Here is a 23,163-nt window from a genome sequence, read left to right as displayed (position 1 = left end):
ACTCAATTTGGAGCAGGGGCTGCCTTCTTGTTTGTGTGCTGATAGAAGCTTCAACAGGAACAAGATTGGAAGTGGAAGGCGTACCTGAGGTTGCAGGGGAAAGAGTATTTTGTGCACTGCACAGGTTGGCAGAAAGTGCTATAATGTTTCAACATCAATATGTGGCCATTTATATCAAAGACTTTAAAATGTGTGCCCCCGAAATAAATAAATAGAATGTGTGCCCAAATATTCCACTGTTACTAATTTATTCTACAAAGTATTTGAGGGCATGAAGGTATACTTTGCTGCTCATCGGAGTGCTGTTTATAAAAATGGAAAACTGGGAGCAGCTTTAGTGTCCATGGTAGGGGACACTGTCCATGAATTTTGCTATCATGGAATACTGTTTAGCCCTTAAAATAGATCATGTAAAAGTATATGCATTAACATGAAAAAATGTTCATGATATATTTTTATGCAAAAAAAGCAAGCAACAAAAAGCATGTATAAGTGACCAAATGTTTGTTTTAAAAAAAGAACCATTTGTCTATATGTACATAAAAAGAATCTGAGAGAATATGCACGAGAATGCTTAGTAGCAATTTTTCAATGTGGGATAAAGGATGGTTTTACCTCTTCTTTATATTTCTAAATCGTTTTTGCAGTAACCTTGTATTGCCTTTGCATACAGAGAAACAATAATGCCATTTCTTATAAATAGTGGGACAGAGGGACAAAAGATCTCCCCTGGCTTTTCTCAGTGTCATATGGAAGATGTTCTTGGGTGGCTGGAGGGAGAGCCTGCGATGCCCACAGCCCTCAAGCAGAGCTGAGCGAGGGCCTAGGGAGCAGGAGCCTCTAGCAGCTGTCAGAGTCCAATGTCTGTAGAACCTGGAGACACAAAAAGTGAAACTCCTCACCCTATGGGCCCATGAAGGTCCTGAATCCATTCGTTATTAGGGCTCCAGGCCTCTCAGGTCTCTTCTGTAATCGAAAATGATGTTACAAAGGATCATCAAGGAATGAGATGGGTGATGCAGGCTTGGCAGATGTTTCTTCCCAGTGATCACTGTCTAAATCTTGCATTGGAAATGCTCACGTGCGTTGCCCACCGGCCAAGACACAGAACTGTTCAGCCTGTGTAGGGACGCTGTCTGGGAGCCAGGAGGCCTGGGTTTATCTTGAAAACGATGTGCACCTAAGCAAGTGGCTTCCAGGTTCAGGTGCTTAGCAGACAAATGAGGAAATGCTGGTACTTTCCCATCAGGAGTTTTATGAGAATTAAATGAGATAATTGGTGCAAAGTTTTCAGGGTCTGGCAGTGTACAGGAGCAGTTTCTCTGCCCTCTGCCTAGGACACTTTTCTGGATGCCTTTTCATGATGGATGCCCACACTTGATTCTGGCCTCTGCTTCCCTGATAGTCCTATCAAATTAGGACCGTTCTCTTCCCACCACTCTATCTTGTCCTGGTGGGCTTTCCTCCACAGGGCAGTTACACTCATACACATATTAAGTTTCCATTGTTATTGTTACCATTAAATGAATGAACAAATGAATGAATGAATCTTATCAGTTATTTCCACCTGACTGCTATCCTTAACTGCTATGTGAGTGGCAGGTCTCCACCAAGGGAAGAGGGAGGTCAGGAATATTTCAGATGAACACTCACAAGTAAAGCATCTATTGCAGGTGATGTCACAGGTCTTCCTGAGCTGGGAGAAAGAGATTTTTTAGATATTGAAGTCAATTTATCAACTTGTGGAAAAGGTTGCTCCTGTCTTGACCTCTGTGAGCAGTATTATAGTGATAGCATTTAGGCAGAATGGCTACACCGCTTTTTTCAATCTGCAAAGGCTTGTGGAAATCGAACTGAGTGTGGTAGGCAATGCGGTATAACGGGGAGGCCCGTAATGAAATCAGATCAACTTAGGTTTGAATTGTAGCTCCACAGCTTTCTGTCAGCATGATCTCAGACGAATTAGCTGAGCTCTCAAAGCCTAGTCCTTGATCCATCAAGTGGAGACAACACTGGCTTCACTCAACGTGACACCTGGGATACAGCAAGACCCCCAAATATCAGTCTTCCTTCCGTCAACTGACCACTTGTGAGTAAATCAGTGGGAAGACAAGGGAGATTTGTGCAGGGATGTGGACCTTTTTCTCATTAAGTATATGAAATGGAAGCCCAATGGTAATACGATTTAGGAGTAAGGCAGGAATAGCTTAGCACTCTGTATTTGAATCCAAATACCCATTGTGTCGTCTTGGCTCTGCCCCTTAAGGAGACTTGTAATCTGGGACTACAGATGATGATTATAACATTTATAACACCAAGCTCACCAATGCCTAAGGCAGGGTCAGCTCTCAGTAATGTTAGCTAGGAAAAGGACTATTTGTTACCAAGAGACCATAAACTATATTGTTCTAATCGGGACACTTTTGAAAATGAAAGGGGGCAGTGTGAATAATTAAACCATGACAATGGTTATAAACAGGGATGGTCTGGATGAAAGGAGCCCTGGGTTACCCTGTTATTACCAGGATACCTGACAGGAAGGATGAATCCCCCTCCTCGGGGGCATGAGCAGAGGACAGAAACATTGACGAGCTGACCCTGCACTGGCCTGGCTACATTCAGCACTGCTTTTCTCCTCTTCCCCAAGTTAAGCGGTTCTGATTCCCCTGGAACCCCGCAGCAAAGTGCCTGTAATACTAGTTTTCTTGGTCTGAATCTCATTGGAGAGAGAGAGAGGTTTGAAGAATTTCTGATCCTCTGGTTCTGATAACCAGCATGGGAATGTGTGCAGACCTCAGGCTCCTGGTGGCAGATGCCAAGGAAGAGTGGGTGAAGTATACCAGCTCCCTGGGGGCCTCGCCTGCCCTGCCCTGCCCTGGTGCACAGGGAAGCCCCAAAGGCTCACACTGCATCCAAAACGAAGTCAACAAATGCATACCTAGCCTCATTTTGGCCTTAAATCTGAAACCAAAAACTCCTGGGAGTGATTTTGTAACCCAAGCAACTACTGTTTTTTTTTCTCTCCTGGACATTATTAGTACAAAATATTCTCTCTCTCTAATTAAGCTTAAACTGGAGATTCTGGGCTTTGCAGGAATGTCAGAATCTCCCTGCAGTTCCAAGGATGCTTCGTAAACTGATTACTTATTAGTGCTCCAAGCCCTCTCAGGTCTCTTCTATAATCAAAATTAGTGTTATAAAAGATCAGCATCAGATTACCAGAGCAAACCCTCGGCCCTGGGGCCAGGCAGGGCAACTGAAGCCCTATCTGTAGCATCTGCAAAATGCTCTCTCAGACTCCTAAGGGCGAGCACAGTACAGCCTCAGCAAGCAATTCACCCCAAAGCATTTCTGTACAGTCCCCAAATTAGAATCCTTTGCATGTTTTAAAGTTCTTCACATGTTCAAGCATCGATACAATTCTTTAGTGCTATACTCCCCCAGCTGAGTACGAGTTCTCTGAAATCAGCAGGCAGGCTGTATTACGATGTTTTTACTAATATTTATTGTAGGAATGTGTCCTCCTGGTCTATGGAAAAATGGGTACTCTAAGAGCTAGTACCATATTTTTCCCTCTCCTTTGGGAGAAAGGACAAAGGAGAGTTCAGCCTTCATATGGATACACTAGAAATTCAGAAATGTTTATGATAATCAGTAACTAAATTCCATAAGAAGCCTAAACTAAAAAAAACAAAACAGAATTTTTTACAAGTTCTAAATTCAAAAACCTTATTTTTTGTAAATTACAATATTTGGTAGGAAGTTACTTTAGGGGCTATTGTATTATTTGGTTCTAGCAAATGGGACATTAGACATATTGATGATTCAGTTTATGATGCTGTGGTATCTCATGCTTCAGGGCTAAGACAAGCACAGAACGTTTTTGTAGAAGGCACTCAGGGATGCTGATAAGTGAGAAGGTGTAGCAAGGCCACAGCTGCAGGGGACAGGCAAGGGCTACCTTACGGGAGGGCATTCGTGAACACCACGGAGACAGGGTTCAGACTGGATTTTTCCAGTTAGTCATTCTGAGCGGGCCGAAGGGACTGCAGTGGAAGCTGGTTGGGAACAAGCAATAGCAGGAGCTGTGGTACTGCCCCCAAACCCAGGTGGCACATGTGGCTCCTTGTATGGGCACACAGGTCCAGGGCATGCTGGTGGGGTAAGCTGGGGGCAGAGTGCCCCACACCAACCTGGCTTAAAGGGTCGGGGCCACAACAAACACCAAGCATTGCTTTTCAGTCGTGACAGGTCATTCCTTACAAATCCTCACCCAGGTCCAGATCTCTTGCCCTTCTCCACCATAATCAATAGGAGTTAGGAGAGAGATCATATTACTGTGAATGTATACAGAACAGGGCCTGTTAAATGCAGGCCTGTTTTAACTGCCATGAAATATATCTTTTAAAAACTATCCTTAAAATTAAACAGACACAAAGAGCTGCTTTCCTGGATACGGTCTGTGGCCGAATGACATGCTAGGTCATAGATGAGACAAGCAGGGGAGGGGCCAGGGGTGGGGCCAGAGAGCATCCTGAAAAGGAATGAGAATGCAGGAAAGATGCTCACCTTCTGAGACAAGGGGAATAGAAAGAGATGAATGAGAATCCTTGACTCCTGAACTGTTAAGAATCTGGAGTTTAATCAAAACAAAACCTCTCTACAAATGAGGTCACTGAGTCAGAGAGGTTAAGCAAACTGCCCAAGATTCCACAGGGGTTTGGTGGCAGATCCAGGACTGAGTGCTCACGACTCCAGCCCAGGACATCAAAAAGCAGATTGAAAGCAGATGGATTACCATAGGATCTGAATTTAAGATTACTTGTTTGACAAACACAGCAGAGAAAGAGGCAAGAATTAATTTTGCTTTCCTTGGAGGACTTAGGGCTTGCTCGCTCACAATCACTCCAGGCGAACCCCACCTGCCCGGGAACAGAACAGGCAGCCAGCATGAGAAGCAGCACTGCTCCGAGGGGTTTCTCAGCCAGTTCACGGAGCTGAGATGATGGTGCTTGTTTGTGACATCGTTCATCACTCATGGAGCTTCTACTTACAGTAATTCAGCAAAGCTAGAAAAAGCTTTCCATGAGAGAAGCAGAAAGTAAATGAGTTGCCAGCTATAATGTGTAAACTCGACTTCCACGGGCCATCAATTTTGTGCCATGAAGATATTAGGCATTATGCAACAAAATGCCAACCTGTGGAATCTCAGTGTGGGCATTACATCCAGTTTGGATAAAACCCTCAGTGCTGTTATACAACTGGCCCAAATATTAGTTCTTTCTCAGTGAAAACTAATGATATAATGTCCAATAGCTATTCGCATTGCTCTCCCCAATATTTTAGGGCAATAGTTCTCAAGTGTGGCCTCTAACCAACAGCATCCTCATCACTGAGAAATGCAAATATTGGGTCTCTTGCTAAATCTTCTGACTCAAGAACTCTGAGGGTGGGGCCCACACTCTGTGTCTTAACAAGTCTCTAGGTAATTCTGATGCAGTTCAAATTAGAGAACAGCTTCTCTGAGGAAAGAGGGTACATGATCTCTCCCCAGGAACAGGGGTCAGAGCCCCCAGACAGTCTAAGGTTACTTCAAGGGGTCACAGATTTCCCTGTCCCACTTATGAGAACATAAGGCAGGACATTCTTGGTTCTTTAAACAGATGCGGTCTGAACTTTGGTCTGAAATACACTCAAGAGCAGCCACACAGCAATGAAGAAAGGAGGACTTTGCGCAGTTGTAACTGTCCTCCAAGCTACAGAAAAGGAAAAATGCCTCAGGGCAACCCTTTAATTTAGATAATGGGTTTACTCAACATGGTTGAGGGTGAAAAGGTCAAGAGCAAATAGTTCCAGGGCACTTCACTTTAAGTTACTGATTTGGGAGGTTGACACATTGATACTATTTAAGAAGCCATGTAACATTTAAAGGAACTTCAGTATGCAAACCTTGAGGAAAGATAACCAAGGCTATTTCTTTGCCTGAGGATTTCTATGTTACCTCCATCAGCTCTGCGTAAGACGAACTTAAAAAAAAACCTAGCAAGTTCAACTCCAACCTGAATTTGCATTAGTAGATGCAACATCATAATTTACACTAGTGATAAGCTATTAGAATAAATGGAAAATAGAAGGGGTTTAGGAGCTGAACATACCTGCATTCAAGTTCTAGCTGTACCACTTAACTGGCTATGCAACATAGTTAAATAATACCCAGCTTTACTCAGTCTCAGTTTCCTCAAATGTAAACAGGGATAATTGTAATGCCTACCTCCCACAGATGTTGTGCTGATTCAGTGGACTGAAGCACCGTGAGTGCCTAGCCCAGTGGCTGGTAAATGAGAGAGTCTATAGGAAAATATTAAGATGAATGAAGCAGTCAATGAGCAGTGAAAGCAAAAAGCAAAGGTGTCATATTTAAAAAAGGTTGATTGCTGTTCTAGATAGTGAAGGGTCATGTCTCTCCTGAACACGCCCTCTGTGGGGTGTTGCAAGAGAGGGGCTTAGTTTCTGGTCTCCTTTTGGCCCACAGAAGTGCAAGGATGGTCTCCAAGCTCATCTAGAAGCACTACGCAGCTTTTCAAGCACCTGCATCTCTGGGATTTGCCCTCCTCACCCATCTGCCGAGAACACGCAGTTCTGCCTGCAGTGCTCTCAGAGGACGTGAACCTGTATTTGGCATAATTGCTCAGTGCTCAGTCACTTGCTGTGCTCGTACCAACTTCACGGCCGGTGCAAATTTCTGGCCTGCCCAGGGCTGCTACTTTCCATTCCTAAAGGCCGGGAGTCCTGCTGAGTCACATGGCAGAGTGAGAGAGAATGTGACAAACTCAGATGGAGAGCACAAGTACCTGTCGACAGCTTTGAGGGGACAGGCTTTGCATGTGTGACTGCCTATGGGTTTGGGAAGTCACTTTCTCCTTTTTTCAGCATCAGTTGTGGCAAGACAGGAATCGGAACACTTGCCCCTGATTCGAAAGCACTTTTACTTAAAAATAGTCTGAGAAGATTAAATATTACACACACACACACACACACACACACACACACTAAACCCCTTGACTAAGGAAAGCATTCAACAAGCTGGAGGTGAAACAACAAGCTCAGTTTTACTAATTCTCCAGGACATGGGAGCTCTGTCATGATGCTTTCATGCTTTTTCACTGCCACCTTCACTCCCGAAACAATGTTGGCCCCTACAAGTGCCAATTCTTCCCACTGTTTTCTTGACTCTCACTGTCTTAACAACAGCTTCCATACCCTGAGTCTCTCTCCGGGCCAGTGACTCTGCTAAACTCCTCACGTATATTTTCTTGATCTTGACAATATTTCTTGAGGCCAGCATTACCGCTATCTTCATTTTTCAAGTTAGGAAACTGAGGCTTAAATAGCTGTGGGAATCCACCTCTGCACGTACAACTCAAGAGCAGATGAGCTGGGATTTGACGCTGGACCACCAGGTTCCACAGCCTGCACACTGGAATGTGATGAGACAGTCTTTGGATCTGACCACGCCATTCCTGGCACTGCTCGCCAGCTCACAGCCAGCCATTCCCTGCCTAACTATGCTGTACAAGGAGCTATACAGAGGGAACATGTTGAAGGTCTTTCTTATTGCTTGATCACATTGAGAGAACAATTCTTTTAAAAAAGAGGAAAACTCCCATTCATGCCTAAATGTCATAATCTGTAACTATGGAGTGTAAAAGTACTGCCTGCCCTTCATGAAGGTTTTATTACAAATACATGTATCTAGTATGTCAGTCTACACACAGAAAACACTCACCAAAAGGTTTTGATTTCAAAACAACATCAAGTTCACACTTTTATCTGAAAGTAGAGATGTTCTTACATACCCAATGATTAATGGGGACAAGAAGGGGAAGAGTCAGGTCAAGGATCATGTATAAAGGACCCATGGACAAAGACAATGGTGGAAAGTAGGGTTGAATGTGGAAAGTGGGGGGTGGGTAGGGCAGGGGAGAGTAATGGGGGGAAATGGGGACAATTGTAATTGACCAATAAAAAAATTAAAAATAAAAAATTCTGTATGATTTGTTCATATGTGGCATGTTCAACAAGTTTCCCTCCAAAAATAAAAATAAAAGAGTCCCTTTGAGGGATCTCACCCACTTCCATGACCATGACCATCTGTAGGGAGTTAGCTCCTAAATCTATATTATCTTCAGATCCCTGTGCTCAGCTACCAACCGGCAACTTGTTCTGGTTGCTCCGCACACACATCCTGAGCTGAACCTGTCAGCATTGCATTCTATTCTGCAACTCACTCTTCAGTTTCATTTCCCTCAAAGAAAGCCAAATTGCTTCACCAGTAACCTACACCAGGTATCTCATAACTCCTTCTCCCTCAACCAGTCTCCACCCTCATTGGTTCTGCTCTTGAACAAACTCTTCTCTGGGCCTCTTCTCAACCTCCATGATCACTGCCCTCTTCATCTCTTTCCTGTTATTGCCTTAGCTTCCTGACTGGTTTCCGTGCCCCCCATCCATTCTCTCCCATCCACCCTTCACAGGGATGCCAAAATGACCTTTCTAGTGTATACACCCAGTCTTGTCTTTTACTAGTGGAAACCCTTCCAGGTCTCCAGTGCCTCATGTTTATGCTTCACAAACTTTAAAGAAAGGTATTTAAAAGCCTCATGGTTTGGCTTGTCCTCCCCTATCTAGCCTCTATCTCTTTCCCATGCTCACATATTTATCTGGTTATGTTGATGTCCTCTTTCATTCCTGTGCTTCTGTGCCTTTGTGGATGGTATTTTGCCAGGAGAGCCCTTGGGTTTTGTTTTTCACCCTTTTCTTTGCTGAATTCCTACTCACCATTTAGAGATTCAGGTCCAGACTCATTTTTTCTGTGAGACCTCCCTGATTCCCTTTGAGCAGAGATACATATTTTCCCCCCTACTCATGGAAAGCATCTTATTGTGGTACTTAATAATATGCATTTTGATTATTTATTAATCAGTCTATGTCTCCAGCTAATTATAAACTCTTCTGGGGGCAGGGCTTCTGTCTTTTTCATCTTTATGCCTCTAGTACCTAGCATGGTACTTGGCATGGCCCTGGCACTCGTTAAATGCTTGTAGAAAAAAAAAAGCATAAATAAATAAATGAACTTTATCATGTTAAAAAATCTTTTCAAAGTTAGCTAATTAATAAATTTTTCTTGAGCATGTGGTACATGCAAAGAAAGTGTTCCATTAGACACAAAGAAGTGTTGAGTGTGGCCTCTGCCTTCGGAAACTTATAATCTAGCTATGGGGACCAGATAACTGGGTATAAAAGTGCTAACTAAGAGAAAATGATTTTACTAAACTGATTGAAAGTCACTTCTCAAGCCAATGCAGAATGAGTTTCTAAATGAATGAAATGAAGATTGGTTACAGGATCTTGGAGTCTGACCAGGTCTCTGTGGCCCGGGAAAGGGGATCTGTCATGTCCCCACCTGCTTGGAATGTGACCCTTTCTTCTCACGCTCCCATCCAGTTTCACTGGAAATGTCACTTCCCACCAGGAATCTTCCATGACCTCCTGGCCACCTGATGCCATTCTTTTAATGCTTGGTCTCCTAACCTATATTTCTCTTTAACAGTGGTTGTAAGGGATGCAGTTTAATTAATTGTCTGTGCAATTATTTGCTCCCCTCTTTATCCCCAACTGGACTGTGAGCAGCTTGAGGCAGGGACAATGTTGGGCACACCACTATATCACTGGCATCGAGGACAAAGCCGGGCACAAAGTAGAGGGTCAAGGACTTATGGCTGCTGGAAAGATGAGGCTGGTGAGAGACTAAAGATGTGAGTTTGAGGGATACTTACATGCACAAAATGAGCAAAGCTTTGCATGAAAAGGATCTTTCACTCACAGGACCTCTCCATGGATCTACATTTATTTCTTGGGACAGACTTTGGCTTTTACACATAAGGAATTCCCTTGCCTAAAGAAAATCTTGGAGTAACTCATCTTGCCTCTAAAAAATGCCATTTTAATCACCTTTTTATTTTATTTATAAATTATGGAATTTCACTTTTTTATTTTATTTTAATTTAATTTTTTAATATATTTTATTGATTATGCCATTACAGTTGTTCTATTTCCTCCCTTCATTCCCCTCCACCCTGCACACCCCCTCCCCCACCATTCCCCCCTTTAGTTCATGAACACGTGTCTCAAGTTCTTTAGATTCTATATTTCCCATACTAATCTTGCCCCCACTATCTATTTTCTATCTACCGTCTATGCTACTATTTCACTTGAAATTCATTCACTCAGTGACTACTTATTGGACACTATCCCTGGCAATACCTTAGAACACTGTGCCATCAATCCTTCCCAAGAGTCACGAGAGAGATTATACTTGCGGAGACTATGCCACCTGCTCTGACTGCCTCCCCTCAGCTGTACTTCCGCATTGGGCTTTTGCCTTTCATTAAAGTAACAAGGAACAATCCTATGAAAGTAATCGCTGTATTTGCTGGGAAAAGGTAACTCAGGACATTGCCTATTTTTTTCACTCAGTGCCACGTGGGAGAAGTTTATTTTTAGTGATTAGTGACATGAGGAAGGGTAAAAACAAACAAACGAAGTAAAATGCATATGGGCCATCTCTTCGCCAGGCAGACTCTTTCTTACTAATCCCTTATTCAAACCCTTACCTCTGCCTGGGACTGATGCTGGTTTTGTGGCATTAGAGGCTCATACAATTTGGAATCCTTTTTTGAGAAAAAAAACTACAAATAAAAATGTGACATAGAGCCTTGGAAGGGGTCCACATGAATAGAAGGCTCTGAAGTCTAAGCTTCACTGGTTTCAGAGTAGATTAGCATCTGACCTTGAATCCATGAAACTGGTCTCCTCTGCCCCTCACTCTGCCACAGTTGTTCTGATCTCTATGATTTGTTTACCCTGATTTCTTACTTGAAAGGCCTCCCTGCTTTCTCTCCCATCCCTGGACTACATTTTTTCACCATTTGGTCCCGCAGTGACTTCTTTGATTCTAGCCAGCAGAAATCTCTCCCTTCCCCAAAGGTCCACAACACATTGTGGGTAGAGCCCAGGATATTTTGTCTCATTGTGGCTTCAGGAGCATCCTAAATTGCTCTATTTGAGATGTCTATAATATGTCTTCTCCGATCAGAGTGTCTCCTTCTTGGGCACAGGGACTAATTCTCCATTTAGATTTCCCCTGAGCACCTACTAAAGTTCTGGGCACAGCAGGAAGGGAAGAAAGAAAGGAAAGGTGTTACGGAATCAAAATGATGGGAAACAAAATGATGGGGTTTGGAGTGAGGCTGACCTGGTTCAAGTTCTAGCTCTGCCACTTCTTAGTCTGGTGCCTTAAGCTTAACTTCCTTTTTAAAAAAATTTTTAAAAGATTTCATGTATTTACTTTTAGAGAGAAGGGAAGAAAATGAGAAAGAGAGGAAGAGAAACATGCAAGAGATACATTGATAGGTTGCCTCTTGCATGCCCCCAACTGGGGACCTGGACCACAACCCTGTGCCCTGACTGGGAATTGAACCAGCAACCTTTTGATTCGTAGGCTAGTGCTCAATCCACGGAGCCACACCAGCCATGGCTAAGCTTAACTTCTCTGAGTCTTGGTTTTCTCACTGACAAATGTATACAGTAATGATGTTTATCTCTGAAGATAAAGTAAAAGCATTTATTCACCCCACTAAATATCTATTTGGCTCCTCTCCTGGGCTATTTTTGGTCACAACAGGCTTGGAATACATGAAAATGAGCAATATTCCCTGTGTGAGGGTTCTCACAGTTAGTTGGGAGATGGAAATTTATAATGCATCAAGATATAGTTATAACGGACACACAACCAGAGCAGAGTAAGTGCTCAATAAACAACTGTTAAATAAATGAAAAAAATTCAGAAGAGAAATGATTAATTTAGCAAAGTAAGTAACTCTTCACATAGTTGCAACATCATCCCCATATAAATACAATGGATATGACAGTGCCTGGGAAGCCCTAAAATGCCACATGTAAAAGAAAATAAAATCAACAGAAAGAAAGGATGCACTAAATAAGAGGAGAGAAATAAATGGAAAGAAGGAAGTCCCTAAGAAGGCAAGAGGGAGGAAGAGACATCTGTTGACCCACCTGGCCAAGGGTGCACTCCATGCTGCCAAGGAAGTCAGCCTCCTTCAGCCCATTGTGGTTGCTGCTGATGTCATGGACCTCAAACCGCAGGCGCTGCACCTCTTCAAAGTAGAAGTCCACAGTAAACAGTTTTGAATACACTGGGTTTATGCAGGTGCGAATCACCTCTGTTCTGTCAACCTGCAAGGAGAGAGAAAGAGAAAATCCACATGTGATTAGGGCTTTTTATTATTAACCTTTAGGCAAATTAATTTTATGGTGCTTCACCTGTTTGCAAACCATAAATGCCTTCCATCAAGTCACCAGGCCAGCAGTTCAAGTCTTCAAGGAAGCATCACCCTCAGGGAATGAGCCATGTTTTGAGGAGGAATAATCTAATTAGACAGAATAATCCGAAGCTTTCTATTTAAAGATTTAGTGTTGTTAGGCAATTGGGCAGCCAGATGCATCAATTATTAGTGACTGCCTGGAGCCTTAGGATGAGAAAGAGTCTGAGGGCACATCTGGGCTGGGTGGGGTGTGTGGAGAAATTGGTAATAGATTAGTGATGTCTGATAGGTATAGCAATGGTAAATGTGTAGGTGCTCATTTTAGTCCATCTTACTCTATATGAGTTTTGTAACTCACAATTCCCAGCATGATAAAGTGGAAAGGCCAGGAGAATGGATATGAAGATGCTGCCTTGGATCTTAAGAATGCCTTATTTTGGGATTATCATGTTTACTCGGTCATTTCAATTTCCTGGGCTTCACTTTCCTTAACAACATAATGAGAAAAAGAGGATGAAAAGTGCCTTCCTGTTCTAACATTTCATGATAATAACTCCCTTTGCCCCTCTGTCCTGCATCTGTATCTGCCACTCTCTACCCTACTCTGTGCTCCCGGAGGCTGACCAATTTGGATAGAATTTCCTGGGCTCCTTTGCCCTCTAGGTTCTGGCTGGACTCGGCCAATGGAGGAACCTGGCAGGATGCCAGAGAATGGAAGTCAGAAAGGGGTGCAGGCAGTGGCTGTGAGGCTCTGCACACACAGAGTCTGCTAGCAGATGCCCTTCCACAAAGAGAACCTTTGCTGGGATCTGGTAGCCCCGCCCCATTTCCCTCTCTTCAGGCTAACAGGTGGTAATGACTTTGTGCTGTTGCTACCCTGATGTCTTAGATGCTTCACTGTCCTATGTGGGCTTCTTTATCCCTGCTCATGCATTTGAAAAGTTTCACCTAGCGGGTGAAACTCTCTCTCAGTATGTTATCTGTTCTCTGCTGGTACCCTTACTGCTAAAATTCTTCTATGCTTATCACATGTAAAAATACACAACACCATTTATATTCTGGGAAATATTAAAGGGCCAAGTTACAGGTTATCCAAGATCTTACAATATCTCTCAAATGGAGATATCCATCACTCATATTTTACAAATCAACTGGAGTCTATGTGTACTGCTGGCTTTCAAATAGAAATACTGTTTAATGAATACTTCATAAACGGCATTCATTAGTGCAAAGTGGGAAAGCTATTTCCTCTACTTCCCTGGGAGTACTGGGAGTCTCTGAAGAAAATGAAGGGAAATGGTCTTTGACCATGTCCTGCAGGTACATGCTTTCCAGCAAAGCAAATTTGATGCCTGCTGCAACCTCCACAGATATTCTTTCTTTTAAAGGTTTTCTTCTCTTCATTGTTTCTTTAATCAGATTTTGCACACTTGCTTTTTCCTCCATTTCAGGAAAATTTTTACTTTAAAATTTTTATTTAATTTATTGGGGTCACTTTGGTTAGTAAAATTATATAGGCTTCAAGAGTAAAATTCTATAATATAATATCTGTATATTGTAATTTGTGTTCACATCAAATCCAGCTTTTTTCCATCACCATTTATCCCCCCTTTATCCTTTTCTACTCTTAGCCCCCTTTCCCTCTGATAATCACCATACTGTTGTCTGTGTCTATGAGGTTTTTACTTTTTATTTTTATACTTAATCCCTTCATCTTTTTCACCCTGCCCTTCAACTCTCCTCCCCTCTGACAGGTGTCAGTTCTCTGTATCTATGGGTCTGTTTCTATTTGACATTCTTGAGTTCAGTGATTTACCCCTGGCCCGGGTCCTGCCTATGGGCCCCATATGAGAAAGCTGTGCTATAAGGAACATCCCCTGCTATTCTTGGGGGGATGGATAATCCACGTTACAGGGAAAAGAATATGGTCTGGTTATGTCCCTGTCCCACAGATAGAAAACCAAATCCTAACCAATGGCTGATTAGCATTTTATAAAAGCTATTGTTCAGACCTGTTGGGAACCACCCTGCCTGGTTTCAGGAGGTGTAAACCCCCCCATGGCTAAGGCTGAGTGAGCAACTTTTGGACCATAAGCCACTAAGGAGACAAAGCTTATCTCCCTGACAGGAGTGCTGCCTCTGCTCCTTTTTCCATTAACTGGCCTCCAGTACTTGATCAGTTAGCCAATGACGGGTAAGATTCCTCAAGGGAGAATTGACCTAAGACAGGCATGATCATGTGGAGGCCCCAGGGAAGGACTTGGGGGGCTATGGAGAAAGGGGGTGATGGACCCTTGCCCCTTGGCCTTGACCAAGCCTGACCCCCCTGAGTCCACGAGAAGTCTCCGAAATTTCTTTGGCTATCTGCCTCCTCTGCCTGACTTAAGCCTGAAACAATGACAAAGGACTGTGCAGCCCTGTGCTGGAAAGGGCGGGCTCCCGGAGTGATCAGGCCTAAGAAAAGATATGTAAAATCCTGTGAAACCTGCTTTGTTAAGAATACTCTTAGTTAAATGATAAAGGTCCAAGCAGGGAATGAGTTTGTTTCCCAAAGTTTTGTAGCCTTTTAGCTGATAGACCCTGACTCAGAAGAAGCCCTAATAGTTCTTTGTATGCTATCTACTATTTGATCCTTACTGTCTGACAATGATTAATGAGCTGTACCTGTATTCCTGCGCAAATTAAACCCAATAAAAGCCTGTTTAGGCAAGGGTTGGTGCGCTCTCCCCTTGAGAGGGTGGCCAAGCCACTCTGAGGTACTTCCCCCTTGAGGGAGTGGCTGTGAGGGCCCTTTTCCTCCACAGGACTCAGTAGTCCGTGTGAATTTGTCTCATATCTCATCCATGATGCCATGGGCACTGCAAGCCGGTGCACGCATCACAGACCAATGGTGATTTGACTATTCTGGCTATTTCTGAAGACTCAAGTTCTATTGAGCTGACTTTTACATCCCTATGTACAATGTTCATTCTGGAAGACAGGGCTGAATATGTCATGGCTGATTGTACAGGTATAAGGGTTTACTGTATGGGCATAATTATTTTTCAGTTGCTAGGAGATCATGATTTTGAATAATAGTATATAAATCAGGGGTCAAAAACTCATAGTCTGCAAGTTCAAGCTTAGTTGGAGGTATTTTGTTGGTCCCATTTAATAGTATTTTTCCCTTAATTTGTCAACATAAAAGAAAGGTTATTTCTATTGCTCAACCTTTTGGGAAAAAAACTCAGAATATTTGGCAATCTGGGGCCACATTTGCACATGGCAACAATTGGTAACTGCCCCATTCAGAAGAGGCACTCATTCTCTGGTTGCCAAGCTCTATCTTTCAATGAATTTCCCTGCTGGGCCCCTAGAGGCATCTTTGCAACATCTGGCCCAAATTTATAGAATAATGAGCCATATAGTAAAAGATTTAATTATATTCCTTTGATATCATTTGATAGAAAATTTCAAAATGACTCCCAAGAAGTTAGCCCATAGGCGGCCTTGACATCCTCTAGACCCAGAAACAGAACCATCTCTTGTTATGGATGGAACAACAGCGTCCAAGGCAGGTTTAGATTCCTTCCCCTCCTAGTTGTTTTTGCTCTGCTTGAACCACTGCAAATGGCACAAATGGCTGATATGCACCAATCCTTCTGCTTTTCTTCTCACTTCTTGATTTTCCAACTGCTGATCCCACGTAGGTAAAAAGTTCATGTTGGCATCAACCCACACAACTCATGCTGTCCAAGGCAAGTGGCAAGCAGCAAGCGTGCAACATTGAGTGGTATGGTTTCTGGAGGGAAATGACTGGTTGGAAAGAAATTAAGCAAATACACATTTGCATTATCAAGGGAGGTAATTTCCAAAGTAATCTCAGGGCCAGTAAAAATCCTAACAGCACTTAGGTGCTCAGGAAAAGAAGGAGTATGGTGGTAGAAGGCACGTTCTCAATACTAAATGCTTATTTGAAAGATGTTTCAAATCTTTCTGCATTCCCAGCTATTATGGGAGATACATCATCTTTTCTGAAGACTGAAGCCAGGTTTAATCTGAGTAGCACAGCCCAAGGTAGCTCATGTTTCTCACTAGGATGTATTAAGGTCAAGGTGATTGTTTCCAAAAGACTATCCACTGACATGCTACTGGCTGCACCAGAATCAATCAGGCAGCTTTCTATAAACCTCAGATTCCTGAAAAAAAAAATACAATAAAAAACCATTCAGAACTATAAGGGTCCTTTATAGATCATGAGACCATTTTATGGGTGAGTTATTTGAGGCCCAAAGAGATTCAGTGATTGTTCTGAGGCAACAAAAATCAGTGGTCAAGCAAGATGGAAAGCCCAAGTCTTTTTAAATCAATTCTGCTCTGCTGTGTGCTACGTTACCCAAGTCTTGCTGTTCTCTTTAGCTATGTAATGAGAACACTATCAGCTAATAAAAAAAATTTTTTAAACGATACAACAAACAAACAAAAACTCAGATTCCTGTTCCCTACCCCCAGCAATTCTGATTCAGTAAGTATAAGCTGGGACCCAGAAATCTGTATTTTTAAGAGTGTCCCAGGCAATTCTGATATAGGACTATCAGAGTAAGGGGTTTGGGAAGATGCAGGGTCTATTCCTGGCTCTTGTGGAGGTTTTATTATTTTTTTTTGTCAAGGTTTATTTTAATTTTTCTGGCTCTCTGTTACGAGGTCTTCTTCAAAGAGTGTGCTTGTCGCCCTTCCTCTGTAGTCATAATAACTGATATACCCATGTCATTTTATAGTTTGCAGAACATGTTTACATTCATTTTTTAACTTTACTCTTATAGCAATCCTGGGATGTAATGGTACACTATTTTATAATGAGAAAAATTCAGCACAAGTCACTACCAGGGGTGTCCAACCTTTGGCATCTCTGCACCACACTGGAAGAAGAAGAGTTGTCCTGGGCTACATATTAAATTCATTGCAACATGTAATCATGCAAAAAACCTGATACTATTTTAAGCAAATTTACAATTTTGCGTTGGGCTGCATTCACAGCCGTCCTGCGCTGCACGTGGCCCAGAGACTGCAGGTTGGGCACCCCTGTTACTTGATAGAGTAGGCACCTGAACTCATGTGTCCTGACTTCAAAGCTTGGACTTTACCAGAGAGATTCAGTGATTGTCCTTAATTTGGGTTTATTCATGTGCATACCTTGAAAATGAAAAATGCAGCTAGGTTATAGCATGATGGTGATAGACTCAGTCATTGAATCTTGCTTTAGGAAGTTGCTCTTTTAAAAATTTCATCTACAACATTTTTCAGTATAATGCTAAAGTTTATACTAAGTAATACTTCTGGAATGCCTGCCATGCATTATTCAGATATAATTGACATATAATAAACCACATCTATCTAAAGTATGCAATTCAGCGAGTTTTGATGCATGTGCGTACATGTGTAGCCATCACCACAAACAAGATAGTGAACATGACCATCACCCCGTAAAGTTTCCTCATGCCCCTCTGTGACTCTATCCTGGCACCCCTTCATCCCCCATCCCCAAACAACAATTTTTTAGATTTGTTCATTGTTGTATATATCAACGGTGCATCTATTTTATTGCTGAGTAATATTCCACTGATGGATGTTTGGGTGTTCCTGGTTTGGCTATCACACATAAAACTGCCATGACCATTCGTGTACAAGCATTTGTATGACCATGTATTTATTCTTCTCTTGGCTTAATACCTAAGGGTGAAATAAATGTATGTTTAACTTTTAAAATTCTATTAGGCAGGTTGTGATATCTCATCATGGTTTTCATTTGCATTTTCCTAATAAGTAATGATGTTATACCTCTTTTCACATCTTTACTTGCCATCTCTATGTCTTCTATGGTAAAGTGTCCAGTCAGACCCTTTGACAGGCACCCACTTTTCATCCTTATGACAACATTATGAGGTAGGTACTATCATTATCCCCTCTTGCTGGCAGGTAGAGAGACCCTGTAAATTTCCCACAGCTTATAAAGGGTAGAATTTGAACCTAGGTAGCCAAGCTCATGAATCTGTGCGTTTCACTTTTGTGGTATATAGTCATGCAAATTTGAAGCTTTGGCACCTAAACCCCATTGCTCATAGTAATGCACAAGCCAGACAGCAAATGTAAAATGAAGAAGTAACAGAACTTGAGTAAGTCTGCGGTGGTGTCCCTAAAGATCTGGTTCGTCTACTGAGCACATGGGAGATACAATGGAGGTCCTGAACACTGACCAGCCCAACCCCAGACTGGACTGGGTAGGAGACAAGGACAGTATGTCATTAAGATACAGTTCAAGACCATGTACAGAATGGCTCTCTGGAACTTTGGGCTTCCAAGGGCTGCTGGAACTGCCATAGGTAGAGGAGAAGAGGTTGTTGGGAAGTTAGCACTGAACAATGGGATGCTCTCAGTGGGGAGAGGGTAAAGGCAGGGCCCAAACTGATCCCAGTCACTGGATGGTCTAAGGTTCCTTGAAGAAATACAAGCCCCTATCCCAAGGGTAACAGAAGCAGTGAAGAATGACATCAGGGGCCAGAAAGACATGCCGGCCTCTAGGTCAGGCTTATAATTAGGTGTTCCTTCAAACTGACATTCTTTAAATATCTCCTCCATATTTAGTTAGTGAGGCTGGGAAGAAAATTAATTTTCTCTGAATAAAGAATGGATAGCTTTCTTGATGTTCAAAAGTAGAGGATTTATTGCAGACAATTTTTCAAACTATATAATTTCTAAGGTGACATGTTAAACCACATAAAATTTAGATAATAAAATCAAATCACTGAGCCACCAATTGGGTAGCATTACCCAACTTCAGGATTCCGGTTGCTGATTTCAAGTGACTGTCCTACAGCTGCAATGAATCGTGAGTCTCAGAATCACTCAACAGAGGTAGGTTGGTGCTAGCAAGTGAGATAGGACTTTTATTTTCAATTTAAGTGATTTCTCTACTTCCATAGGATGAAAACTCTCACATTTGTTGGTTACACAGAGTCACACGTGAAATCAAGTTTACTGGTGCTATTTTGGTGATAGGTCTACATGCTGAGGATGCATCATTTCAGGGGCTGGACTCGGTGTTCCTGCTCAACAGTTTCTAAAACTAAAACTAAAACATGCCTGATATTGGTGTCCTTTGCTTCTCCTTAATTTATAAAATCTACCTTACATTCCTCTAGTGGAGTGGTTCTCATTGGAGTAATACTCACTCTCCCAGGGGTTATTTGGAAATGTGTAGGGGCTTTGGGGGTGGTCATGACAAGGTGACATCACTGGATGCTAAATATCCTACACTGCGGATGTTAGCCCTAATTAACACAGAACTACACATCCCACAAAGCTAGTAGTATTCCCTATTAGTTCAATCCACTTTCTACCTGAACTAAACAAATAGAGAAACTCCTCCAAGGGCTCTCTGCTTTTCAGAACAATCCACAGGAATGAATTTAATAAAGAGTGGAATCCTCCAGATGAGAAACTTTGGAAGTCCCCCTGTTTGAAGTAAAATTTTTGTGGGAATAACACATTTCACAGAACCATCTCCTTAAGGAATCATTTTGACATCTGCCCAGTGAAGCATTTCATTCCTTCTTGAAATAAATGGCAAGTTGAGTGGTGACCAATAGAAATGGCGGCTTTTCTGCTCAGGCAAAGGAAGGGGTGAGTGAAAAAATGATGCACTGTTTTGTACACCTTTTTACTTTCCCACAGAAGGCACCCTACATATTATCTTCAGTCCTTACTTTCAATAACTTTAAAACATACTTTTATTTCACAATTGAACACAGTTAAACTGGAGATGCATATTATAATTGATGATAATGTCATTATTTAATTGAAAGTATTTTTTAAACTGGTAATCCATAAAATAGTGCTTTATTTTACCACTGATTTATCATTTTAGCAATGATTCTATTAAATATATCATTCTCATTTTGCAAATGATAAAATAAAATTGCATCAGAAAAGCAGTGGCAAAAAGCAAGGCTCAAACCTAGTTTGTCTGGTTCCAAAATAATGCTCTTTCTACCACACCATTTGTTATGGGTTAAATAATGTCAAAATATGTATGTTGAAATCCTAATCTTCAGTACCTTAGAATGTAACCTTATTTGAAAATAGGTCATTCTAGAAGCAATTCATTAAGGTAACATCATACTAGAATAAGGACCCTAATGTGATAAAACTGCTGTCTCACAAAAGGGGATATTTGGACACAGACATACGCACAGGGAGATGTCATTTGAACATGAAGGAAGATTTTGGAGTGATAATGTACTTACAACCCAAGAGGCACCAAAGACTGCCAGCCAGCCACCAGAAGCCATGTGAGAGGCATGGAACAGAGTCTCCCTAAGTGCCCTCAGAAGAAACAAACTCCGCCACCACCTTGATCTTGGACTTCTAGCCTCCCAAACTATGAGACAATAAATGCCTGTTGTTTAACCTACCCAGACTATGGCACTTTGTTACAGCAGTCCTAGTAAACTAATACACCATTCTACCTCTCGAGAAACACCCAGCCTGGTACCTCTCATGGACTTATCTCCAGAAAGACACTCTTCACCCACCACATGATAAAACATTCAAATGTTCCAGAATTAACTTAACAAGTAATTAAGAATGACAAATATCTCTCTCATTATCAATCCAATTAAAACTTCCCTTCATCTTCCTGCTCTGCACTTAAACTTGCTCTCAAGTAAAGGGCTGCTTGCGCCAGCTTGGTTCTGTTTCTGGAGCTCTGGGGGTGAACCTTCTGGAAAGCCTGGAGCTAGACAGCCCTTCCACCACCTGACATAGCCCTGGGCTTGTGCTGTTCAGCATGGACAGCGGAGTCCCATCTCCTTGACCAGGAGCACAGCTCAGAAGTACATGAAATAATCATCACCCTACACGCACTTTTGGAGAGGTCTGTAGTGCTACAGCTGTGAGTCCTGGGTCTCCCTCTTCCCTCGCTGCCCTCCCCAGCCCTTCTAGGCTGCTGGCTCCATCCACTCAGAGCCCGAGCCCATCCTGCCTGGATCAGCATATCAGCTGGGGGGTCTCAAATATGTCTACCTGTGCTGAATGCCTCTGTGTCCCCCACAGCTGGCCCTTTTCCCACAATGTAAATGCCCAGTTTGTGTAACTTAGTTTCCTGATTTCTGCTCCATGTCTCATTGCATTGGGGGTCTCGTTACTGGACAAGTGCGATCTAATAGAATTTTCTATGATGATGGAAGTTTTTGATATCTGCACTGTCCAACATGGTAGCCACTAGTCAGGCATGGCTACTGAGGACTTGAAATGCAGCTTGTGGGACTGAGGGATTGAATTTTAAATTCAATGAGGGTGAAATGCTCATAAATGGGATCAGCACCCTTGTCTCTTCCATCATGCAAGAACACAGTGAGAAGATGGGCGTTTATGGACCAGAAATAGGACTCTTGCCAGATACCAAATCTGCCAGTGCCTTGAGCTTGGACTTGCTAGCCTCCACACCTGTGAGAAACAAATTATTTTTTGTAAGCCACTCATAAATAATAGGGATGTCAAACTCATTTTCACCACAGGCTACATCAGTTTCGTGGTTGCCTTCAAAGGGCTGAAATAATTTTAGGACTGTGTAAATGTAACTACTCTTTAACTGTTAAGAAGTTGAAATCACATTCAGCCCTTTGAAAGCAACTGTGAGGCTGATGTGGCCCCTGGTGAAAATGAGTTTGACACCCCTGATCTATGGTCTTCTTCTCTATAGCAGCATGAATGGACTAAAACATCCTGTGATTTAGCTTAAAAATCTACCCAGTAGTTTAAAACTTTTAGACAACACACAGTTATATTTGATAAGCAGTAATATTATATTGCCAATTGCCATGGCTCAGCTTTCAGGTGCACGTATGTCAGGTAACAGGTACTGTGAAATCTACTCTGAGTAGCACACCCCAACCTCTGGATCAGTCTTTGTGGATTAGGACATTTCTGCTTCCTGGGAAGTCCCCGTTTTGACTATGGTTCATTTCATTAGAGGATATGAAGACTGAAAGAAATAACCACATTATGGATTGGTTTATCTGAATATCTAATTCCAGAAAGCATTGCATTCACTGGCATGCTGCCAATTTGTGTATCAAGAGTTAGCGAGTGTGCTGGTTCTTCTCCTTTGTTTGCATCCCCAGATCTTTCTGCTCTGCATCGATTGCTTCCTTCGGGTTTCTTTTGCCTCCTTGCCTCCATCAGCTAATAGGAGGCACCAGTTGGAGATCAGAAAGTGAGAGAAAATACAGGTTGGTGTGTTTTTCTTGCCTCCCCCCTGCCCTGTGTTGCAATTTAGGCAGTGATTACATCCCTCCCCCTACAGACTCTCATAGAAGACTTCCTGCAGGGCTCCAACTCTCACTGGTTCTAGTACCACCCCCAGCCCCGTCTGCCCATCAAGCCCAGTGGTGACTTCCCACTGGGACTGCTAGTCCCAGAACATCTCACCATCCCTTGCTGATTCTTTTAATTTTGCCCACACAACTCAAAGTGGTCCCTTTATTAACATTTCTTTTTTGGCTGGAACTCTGACTGGCTCAGCAATGTTCTTAAAAATGGCCCAAGATACTGCAAAACCTGCAAGAGCCTTCTGAATCTGAAGGGCAGATGGAATTGTATTGGGTATGGTAGCTCATGATGAATGAATTATATGGTCTTCTGAAACTTTGAAAAGTGGTATTTCATGTGAGACTCATGTGATATGTCCCTCTTCGGCACAGCATCCTATTCCCCAACCACT

At 42.4% G+C, this 23,163-nt stretch overlaps 1 protein-coding gene across 2 annotated transcripts in view; it reads right to left on the bottom strand.

Annotated features, from left to right (window-relative positions):
- Nucleotides 1-23,163, bottom strand: part of CPNE4 (copine 4) — a 407,594-nt gene that overhangs the window by 144,958 nt on the left and 239,473 nt on the right. For both annotated transcript variants that reach the window (XM_053669575.1, XM_037143900.2), the window contains exon 3: nucleotides 12,136-12,315. In XM_053669575.1, the coding sequence (XP_053525550.1) occupies nucleotides 12,136-12,315 (180 nt within the window). The remainder of the gene's footprint in view (nucleotides 1-12,135; nucleotides 12,316-23,163) is intronic.

The sequence above is a fragment of the Artibeus jamaicensis genome, unplaced genomic scaffold (assembly GCF_021234435.1).
Source record: "Artibeus jamaicensis isolate MK-2021 breed Jamaican fruit bat unplaced genomic scaffold, CSHL_Jam_final contig_519, whole genome shotgun sequence".
NCBI classification, from domain to species: domain Eukaryota; kingdom Metazoa; phylum Chordata; class Mammalia; order Chiroptera; family Phyllostomidae; genus Artibeus; species Artibeus jamaicensis.
The sequence above is the reverse complement of the archived record's forward strand: the minus strand, read 5'-3'. Positions and strand labels throughout refer to the sequence as shown.